This window comes from Sceloporus undulatus, chromosome 7 (genome assembly GCF_019175285.1).
Source record: "Sceloporus undulatus isolate JIND9_A2432 ecotype Alabama chromosome 7, SceUnd_v1.1, whole genome shotgun sequence".
Taxonomy (NCBI): domain Eukaryota; kingdom Metazoa; phylum Chordata; class Lepidosauria; order Squamata; family Phrynosomatidae; genus Sceloporus; species Sceloporus undulatus.
The window spans coordinates 5,230,812-5,240,661 of NC_056528.1; the positions used below are offsets into that span (position 1 = coordinate 5,230,812).

The window sequence follows — 9,850 nt, forward strand, 5'->3', positions numbered from 1 at the left end:
TCCTTCTCTTTAGCATTACACTATATTTTGAATTTTATTCTGGGTTTCCTTGCCTGCCACATAAATCTGGAGATTTCCTTCTGCCATTGTGCAAAGGATTTTCTGTTTCTTAAAATGGGGAGTGTTCAAAAATAAAATAGCATAAAATAAAAGCCTTGTAAAGCATTTACCTTTATTGTTACAATTCTCTTCATCAAGGATAAATTTAATTCCCCCCATTTTTTAGAGGTCTAAACATGAACTCAGTCCTCGCAGCCTTCCTTCTCATTGGTCCCTAATCTTGAGAGGGCAAGGCATGCGCAACCCATCCAAAGGCAACCCATTGGGAACTTGGAAAACCCCATGGCTGGCATCCTGGTCAGTAGTTACGACATTGTAAGGTGGACTTACAATCCCATAACTGTTGGGGATTTTCATTTACAGTCATTAACAACTGACTGTGATGCCCCAAACTACCTTGTCACCTTGGCAGCACCCTACCAAACTGTTTCTAAGATGCTTGGAATTGGGGCACTGGGAAATGATGTCTCCCTGTCATGGGGCACATTAAAAGAATACTTATGGGACCGCCTTCTTCTGTACTGTCCGTCCTGCACTTTAAAGTCCTCAGGAAAGAATCTACTTCAGCCAAAAAAATCTAGACTAACCTCAGTTACCCAGAGGGCCTTCTCCGTTGCTGCTCCCAAGCTATGGAATGACCTGCCAAAGGAGATCCACCACATTTCTACTCTTATAGCCTTTAAGAAGGCTCTTAAGACGGATCTCTCCCAGCAGGCCTTCCCTACCTAGTTCTTCTCCCCATTTACTGTGACTTACGTTGCTCTGTCCACCAATTCTTCTCTTTTATCTTATTGTATTTTATTGTAATGTATTCTCTATATTTTTATCACTGTAACCCACCCAGATTCCTTGTGATTGGGTGGGCTATAAATTATTATTATTATTATTATTATTATTATTATTACTATTATTATTAAAACAAGGAGTTGCAACAGAACCCCAAGGGGTCTCCCTAGGTGCCTGTTATCAATCCCATGACAAGGAGAGCACAAAGATGTTATTTCCCAGCCCCCCAAGTGCCAGAACCTCCAAAACTTTTCAGTTGGGTGCCACCTGGCTGAAAAGGTATGTTGGGGGTATCGTCAGACATAACACTGATGATGGAACTCCTTCACTGGAGTTATGTCGATGATGCTAGATCTTGGCCCACACATTCCTCCTTGGAGTTGTAACCCAAAAGAAGGGGGAAGGTGGTGTTGGAAATAGAACCCAATCCAGAGCTGGCAATCTGTATTTGGCTTGGTTGGCCTAGCAAAAGTCACTTCCAGTCTTCCTAAAACTGGGATATTCCTAATTTTACCCAGCAGGTCCCAGCTTCTCCAGGGGTACCATTATTTAAGTGGGAGCAGGTGGGGAGTCGGGGGCGAATATCTCTCTCAGGTCATCAGGCTGGTTGCTCTTTCGATTTAACTGGCAACCTCAGCTCCTGGCACTCTGCTTTTCACTTCCTGTGGCTTCTTGATATGAAACAAGGGTAGGAGGCCCTTTCCTTTGCAAAAAGGCACGCAAGAACTACATCTCCAAGCACTAAAAATTCAAGAGGAGGCGCGAAGCCGCAGCCACAGCAGCCACCATTCTTCAAGAAGAGAACCGGTGTCAGTAGGAGAACATTAGAAGACCAGCTGCTGCAACACAAGACTGGTAAGTCACTATTATTCTTATTACTATTGGCCTGAGTCAGGTTTGCCAGACTGAAAACTGGAGAGAGCTTTAATCTTTAATGGCACGTAGAAAAGGGACTTTATATATATTGTAAGTTTCCAAATCCAATCCTGTTTTGTAGGTGTCAATTCAAATTCTAGCTATCTTATCCGGAGACATATACCAGTTATAAAATAATTTGTACCAATTTTCTTTTAGGCTCTATGATACACTGTGCTTCAAACCTCTATTCCAAATTTTCTCCCATCATTCTAGCTTTATAGGATGTCCAATATCAATAGCCCATTTTATCATAACCTCTTTCACTACTTCCTCTTCCGTCTGAAATTCCAGCAATTTGTTATATATTGTCCCTTTCCAGATAGAGTAAACCCACTGGAGCAGTTGCAGAAGGGCCAGTCAACATGTAGGTAAATCCCATTGACTTGGGATCTACTTGCAACTAATAACAGGATTTGGCCAAGGATACTGATCATATTTGTACTATACTTCCAAATGCACAAGAGTAGTTTTTTATTTTAAAATACACAGGTGGAAAATGCAATCTAAGAAGAGAACAGACCCCCAAATCCTGATGGCAGTACTGTCCTCACGGGGCAGTGTTTGGGATGTTTCCTTTGCACCTAAGCTGTTGTGGTTGTTGTGTACTTCTGCAAATCTTGGGGTTTTCCCAAATCCCATGACTAACCTCCCTTTTTTGTCAGTTAGACTGTGTAGTTAGGGGCATTCACAACCCACACACAAAGAGTAGAGAGACTGAGTTCCTTTTTGAAGCAGACTATAAGATACCTCCAGCCTTCTGCTTTTGACAGAAGCGAGAAGCCCCTGGGATGCTCATGAAGGAGGCATCCAAGAAGCAACATCTGATCCTTCTATATTACCTTTGTCCTTAGTCTGAGGCATTCCTAGCCAAGGTTCCTCCCCACATTATCCAGTCCAACCCCGTTCTGCCATGCAGGAACTCTCAGTCAAAGCACCTCCGACAGATGGCCATCCAGCCTCTGTTTAAAGAGCTCCAAGGAAGGAGACTCTGCCGCTCTCCGAGGGAATGTCTTCTACTGTCAAACAGCCCTTACTGTCAGTTCCTCCTAATGTCAAGGTGGAATCTCTTTTCCTGTAGCTTAAACCCACTGGAGCAGTTGCAGAAGGGCCAGTCAACATGTAGGTAAATCCCATAGCTTCCTATTTGATTATGTTAGTTTGTTGTTCGTTCACAGGATCCATTTTCCTTACAGATGAAAGTGCACATCTTTGCCAGCCAAGAAAGGGAGGATCAAATGAAGTACAGTCTCTCTGGATGCCAAGTCTTTGACACCAAACTTGACTTCCTATCACAAGACTAAGTGGCCTCTGATCTCTTGGAAGGGAGGAGAGAAGTGTTTCTAGCTGTAAAACAAAATGGATAACACAATGCTCAGCACCACACAGTCTACCAAGGCTGTTGCAAACACCAGCTTGGAGTGCAGGCTTCAAGCGGATTTCCAGTATTCCCTCTTCACCATCATTTACAGCACCGTCTTTGTTCTGGGCCTCCTTGAAAATGGAGCAGCCTTGTACCTTCTGATCTCCAGGGTTTTAAAGATCCCTCGGTCCTACATCTACCTGGTTAATTTAGCTGTAGTGGACACTCTCTTTGCTTGCGTCTTACCATTCAAAGTTCATTACCACTTCAACTACAACAACTGGATCTTTGGAGATGTGGCCTGCCGGATTACCGGATGTATGTACTTCCTGAGCATCTACCTCAGCATTGCCTTCTTCACTTGCATCTGCGTCGACCGCTATGTGGCTGTCTTGCACCCCTTTGCATACAGTAGAATCAAAAGTGGCCACTATGGGCTGGTGGCTGTGGTAATCTGGGTGACTGCGTTGAGCATCACTGGCCCACTGGTCCTCGGGGGACCCCTCCACTCCAAAGACAGCAACACAACAATGTGCTTTGAGAACTTTGGGGCTACCAATTCGACTGGCCGCATGGTACCATACAACATCTGTGCACTGATCTTTGGTTTTGTGATTCCTTTTGCGGTCATTCTGATCACCTACCCTTTCATTGCACGTCGGATCTCACACATACCTTGTGGTTCCCGCAGGAGGAAGGCCTTGGCCACCATCTACCTCATCCTCTTCATCTGCACCACCTGCTTCCTACCCTACCATCTCACCCACTTGCTGCACTTCCTGATGCGGGTGAAGATCATCCAGAACTGTTCCTTTGCTGCTTTCATTTACAAAATGCGCCGGGTCACTTTGGCACTGGTCAGTTTCAACTGCTGCCTGAACCCCATTTTGTACTATTTCACCTCAGCTACCAGAAAATGGCACTGGCCCATTTGCTTCCGGAAGAGGACCACCAGGTCTATACCATCTGCAGTGTCCAAGCGGAGAAGGATTCAGTTGAACCAAGGCAGGGGGAGCGGTACAACCAGGTTGCAGAGGCGGCAAAGTTAGTGAGACCTATCCAGACCTTTGCTGTACTTTAGCAGCAATGGAAACTGAATGGGGTTTCCAGTTTCATGTATCATTTATTGGATTTTACACTCTTCATTTCAGTAGCCTGAGCTTTTTTGAGAGAAGAACAGATAGTATGGAGGAGGAAGGGGAAATGCTGCAGCGGCATAGATTCAAAACAGACGTTTCACAAAGTTTCTAACCCTTTGGCCTGTGAAGATGTGGTTGAAAAGTGTTTGGGCACCGTCAACGGAAATCTAAAAAGCTAAGTAGGGTTCCTCCAAAGATCTATTTTCCCTTTTGTCATCTTCTGCCCATAAATAGAAACGAAAAGTGACACTGCTTTTTTCATCCAGAATTTGGATGGGCTAAACTCAGAATTTGTCAGAATGAACTAGGAGATAAGCAACCTGGTGTTCTCCTGGAACTTTTTGGGTAACTCCCATCATCCTTCTTGCCAGGCCAGCCATGCTGGCTGGGTGTTCTAATGCAGAGAAGTGTGCTAATGCTAATGAACAGTGCTGCGGAGTTGCACTGTGTTGCAACACATGGAGTATGACTACAATGGCTTTCTATATGTTCATGGAGGCCAGAATAACCTGGTGTTAGCTTTATTTTCTTCCCCATCAAATGCTTAATTGAGCACTCTGATGGAAGATGTCTGCGACTGAACATGGGACCTGCCCTGTGGTCCCTCCCTGCTCAGGAGAACCTACGGAGACTATCGCAGTGCAAAGACCTATATTCATAAAATAATCTTTTTCTATCAGTGGGACAATTAACAATGAAATGCAAGTAGGAGATAGTAAGGCACCCACCATGAGAGCAGTTATGGAGTACATCCATAAACAGTGATGGGCAATACCACGGTTTGGACAATTCTAACTTTAGTGCTTTAGCTGTATATCTTTATTCTTTAGAATCTTTAATAGCTCTTTCATAGCTGAGCTTCCCATTCCTAGGCTTCTGATTCCTTGGCTGCAGTCTCCACTCTGTTCAGTGTTTGATACGAGAAATCTTTATTTTGATTTCCTCATCATCTAGGTTGAATTTATGTACGTCCTCCATGGCCATTATTGTTGCCTTCTTTATTTCCATCATCTCCAGCCAGTAAAAGCCAATGATGGGAATGAGAGTGGGTGTCCTAGCTGTGTTGAGTAACATCTCCCGCTATCTGTGTCAGCTTTATCCCATGGTCCTTTGGGTTGGGGACGATGGGGGATGTGGTCCAACACAGCTAGAGGTCATCAGGCCAGGGAAGTTTGGTATAAATGCCAAGAATTTAGAAACTAAAATATCTTTATTTTTAGTATTATTACTTTATAAAATGTATACACACACAGATGCTTTAGCTATGCAGGTATTGACAGTGTTCTTTTATGCTGTCTGAAGTCGTAACTGCTGAGATCTTCCAAAGATGCCCAGGGCTTATGCTGTGATTTGGGGCAGTGCCTTCTTCAGAAGGGAGGTCACATAGCTACCCATTTCTTCATCCTGTACAGAGAATCAGTATTTTTAAAGTATTAACAGAGTGCCTCTTCTTAATGGACCTTTTTTTTGTCTCACTTCTTATTGAGTTGTACATCAGCTTTGGAAGCTTATCTGTTCAGAGTTGCTTTAAGATGCAAAAGTTTTAAAAACAATTTTATACGGTTGCTAGTCTTAAACTGTTGGATATTGAAAGTCTTCTTGTGTGTTGTTTATACCAGAGTGGCGGCTTTGGGAGTGTTTTAACTTTAATTCTGTGTTACTAGACTTTGTTCATGACGTGTTACGTAAGCTGCTTCTTTATCCTAAAGAGGCAGGCTAGAAATCTTTACAATAAATAATTAGTTTCATTTCCTTACCTAACTTACAGAACTAACTTAACTGCTGAATGATGCGGGGCAGGGGGGATCCATTTGCTTTGGGATGTATTTTTCAAACAGGATGGCAAAAATGGCATATACATATAGGGATATACTTCTAAATACCAGTTGCTAGAAGGGGAGGGTGCAGACAAAGGACAGGATGCTCTTAAACTCATCTCTGGTTGTGTGCAACTGGTCATTCACAGTGGAAGCAGAATGCTTGACTACATATCAGCCTTTGGTCTGATCCAGTAGGGTCCTTTGGATGCTATTGTAAATAGATGGCGGAATTATGTGGCCATCTATTACCTTGTGTTCCTGAGGACTTCTATCCATTTACCCCTTTCTCACTGGCTGATTGACTTATACATGTGAATGAGGCACTCAAGATCAAGCTTCAGTCAAGCCTCAAATAAACACATTTTGCCCCTTCTCTAGGCAAGCTATGGTTGCAATACATCTTGCTCTCCAAAGGTTTTTGATGGAGGATGGGTAGGCAAATTGGTGGCACAGACATGGTATATTTGCTGTCTGCCACCTTGAGTTGCTATATTGGGATAAAGGTGGGATAATAATAATAGGTCTTCAAGTCTGGGAGGGAGAAGACTGAGTATAAATATATCTATACATAGCTATGTGTGACAGTATGAGTGCATACCTTTCTACATACACAAACATATTTATATACATACAAGTGGGTGCGAGCATCTGCCATATTGGGAGGGGGAGAAGGTGCATGAGAAGATCAATTCCCCAACCTTCCAACTCCCCTGCAGGATGTGTCCATCCTCACAACAGCAAGCTCAAATACCTCCAGGTTTTTCTTCAGTTCATCTCAAAATGGCAACAGAAAGTGATGTGATGTCTCTGCCTATCACCATTTTGAGAAGGAGTGCAGAGGAAAACGGCCATGGAGGGTAGTATATAGGGCCCTGTAGTGCTTGTAGAGGTGTTTGCTTGCGCTTTCACATATTTGGGGTGATTTTCTGCAGAGTGTGGAGGGGGGGAAAAACCCAACAGGATAGAACTGTCCTTCAACATTTCTACCAAGCAAACATCTAAAGAGGGCTAGGGCAGTGAAGGGAGTATGGCAAGATACTGTGGTATGGAGTCTGCTACTGCAAAATCTGGATTTAAAAACTAACCTGGTATGTCCATGACACCAGCAGAAGTTTGGTAGCAGGATCTTCCGACTGCACCGTAACTTGGATCAGAATAGACTCCACCATGATGGAGGTGTCAGAGAGGTGCTGGACAGAAAAATCCTTCAGGACACTAGGAAAATAAAAGTACATTCAATATTCCCACCAGTTCAAAAGAAATCTCTTCTTTCTACCAATGTACAGTTTACGCTTTTACAGTTTTTTAAAAAATAACTTGGAATTGCTGTCTACTACAAATAGAAATAGGTTGAAACCTGTTTTGACCACACACACACACACAAAAAACAAAATTGAAGCAAGCAAAATGAATTTTATGCAGACTTTTGTTAATGTGACACCTAAACAAAAACAATACTAGTTTGACCGCATGAAGTCCAGCAGCAATGGAGCCAATCTAACCTCCTGATGAATTCCTTACGAAGGAATTGTTGCTGCAAAGAAGACTCAGTCTCATGGATTCACTAACCAAGGAACACACCATGGAGCCTGTGTCGAAGCTCTCACATTCTGGACAGGCAACCTAGCCCCAAGGGCTTTTACAGGTCAAAACCAGCAACCTCAACTGAGCAAACTGAAAGGCAGTGCTGTTGGTTCAAGACACCTAGGCGTGTTACAGACTGCCAAAATAAAGCTGCTTTGGGTCTCTTTGGAGGCATGCTGTTTAAATGATGCATGTATCCTAAGAATCCGGAAGCTGCACCAAAGCTGCATTCCAGTGCTTAGGAATGGAGTGTGGCTTTGGCGCGACCTCCGGACTCTTAGGACCCATGCATCATTTAAAGAGCATACCTCCAAAGAGACCCAAAGCAGATTTATTTTGGCAGTCTGTAACAGGCCATAGTCTCTAAGCACACAGCAGACAACAGTCTCACTGCCACATTTGCACACTAGCTGTAGCTTTTGGATACCTTTCAAGGACAGACCATATAGAACTCATCACATTATTGCCACTGTCTTCTCCTCCTCCATTTATATTCCACATTTTCCCCAAACCAAGATTCATTGTAACAGTCTAATGATCAATGGCACTGAAGTTCACATAATAATGGAGCTATTTGAAATCCCACAAGTATCAAAGTGCCTACTTTCAGTATATGTCAGACTAGATCCCATGCAGGCTCACTCTCCAGTAAGAGGTTTGAGGAACTGAAACAAAACCAGCCAAATGCCTCTGCCTTTTCCCACCCCTCCAAGTCCAGAGTACCCACCTCCTGAGGTGGTTGTAAACGCGAAGTCCCGTCTCGTGCTCTTTGCGAGGGTCTTGGAAGTGGATACGGCAGGTGAACCTCAGCTGGTGCTCTCCCAGTCCCAGCTCCTTGAGTGCTTGCTCTGGAGAGACCAAGCGGAAGCTCTGATGAACGAGAAAGAAAGAAGGTGAAAGTCTGGGCTAAACATCCCACTGCATACTCTAAAATAGTATGGGACTGAAACTTTCTGTAACAAGAAACCGTGATTTCAGAGGTACCATCAGCAGTTTTAAAATTAGGTGCAGTGAAGAGTGGGAGAAGCAACTTGGCCTAAGATGGGAGGAGGCAACACACCAACTTCCTCCAAGCTGGAAAAAAGATGGAGCATACAAACAATAGAGGCTTGAAATACAGTTTCGTAGAATCACGGAATCGTAGAGTTGGAAGAGACCGCAAAGGCCATCCAGTCCAACCCCCTGCTATGCAGGAAACCACAATCAAAGCATCCCTGACAGATACCCATCTAGCCTCTGTTTGAAGACCTCCAAGTTTACCTCCATATGAGATCAAGTGTGGATTCCAACCACTTCCAGTTTCATTCACTGCAGGGTAAATTGGCCCTGAGATTCTCCAATGTTGCCCACATGTGATTTAAGCAGTCATTGTCATTCTGGTTCAATGCATCTACTGCAGCCACTCACTCACAAACCACAAGGATGTGAGTTCAATACCAGCCAGGGGCTCTGGGTTGACTCAGCCTGGCATCCTTCCATCGGTCGCTAAAATGAGTACCCAGCTTATTGTGGGCAACTAGTTTACACTTTGTAAACCACTTAGGACATTGGTAAGTGGTGACCACAGGTGACCAGGAAGTCCATGCAGGACAACGGACATTTTGTTGTCTTCCATATTAATTAGGGTCAGCCACAAAACTACAGTACCTGCTTCCCATTCCACTCACATTATCCTTGATGATCAGCGTTCCATGCATGAGCTTTGGTTTCTTTGAATCTGGCATGGGGCCTGTCATGGGGAAAGAACAACCAAGCAGTCAATCAAAATCCTCCATTTTCCACACATGCAAAAAGAAAGTGCTTCACCATCAACATCACTAGACTGTACAGCCATTCCTCTCAGCCCTTTGAGGTCAGGATTACCAGTCTCTTTTCACAAACAGGAAACAAAACACCACAAGCTCTATCATCGCAGTGCTGGCAAAGCCTCTTTTGTGCTTTGCACTATCAGATTTTATTTTATCACAGCCACAATCCTCCCTTCTCAACATTATGTTTTCCACTCTCCCTTTAAGGTTATATAATGCAGACGGCCAGTTTCACAAGGCAGCACCACAGGGATCAAATAGGTATACTCATTTAATGTGCAGTGGCATCATGACTCTAAAACTGTGTCTGTTTTTCCTGAGAAGCAGAAACCTGATCTCCAATTATGCTAAATGGGTAAGTTATGGTTATGTAGT

At 43.8% G+C, this 9,850-nt stretch overlaps 2 protein-coding genes across 3 annotated transcripts in view; one reads left to right on the forward strand and one right to left on the reverse strand.

Annotated features, from left to right (window-relative positions):
- Positions 1 to 951: 951 nt before the first annotated feature.
- LOC121936877 (lysophosphatidic acid receptor 6-like) lies at positions 952 to 6,024 on the forward strand. Its single transcript, XM_042479556.1, is given in 3 exon segments — positions 952 to 1,701; positions 2,958 to 4,075; positions 4,078 to 6,024. Coding segments are annotated over 2 exon segments (1,083 nt in total). The 5' UTR covers positions 952 to 1,701; positions 2,958 to 3,120; the 3' UTR covers positions 4,206 to 6,024.
- Positions 5,455 to 9,850, reverse strand: part of INTS11 (integrator complex subunit 11) — a 14,919-nt gene continuing 10,523 nt past the window's right edge. For both annotated transcript variants that reach the window (XM_042479554.1, XM_042479555.1), the window contains exons 15-18: positions 9,335 to 9,396; positions 8,395 to 8,537; positions 7,169 to 7,298; positions 5,455 to 5,667 (exon numbers count right to left, since the gene is read on the reverse strand). In XM_042479554.1, coding sequence (XP_042335488.1) covers positions 5,602 to 5,667; positions 7,169 to 7,298; positions 8,395 to 8,537; positions 9,335 to 9,396 — 401 coding nt within the window. In that variant the 3' untranslated portion in view covers positions 5,455 to 5,601. The remainder of the gene's footprint in view (positions 5,668 to 7,168; positions 7,299 to 8,394; positions 8,538 to 9,334; positions 9,397 to 9,850) is intronic.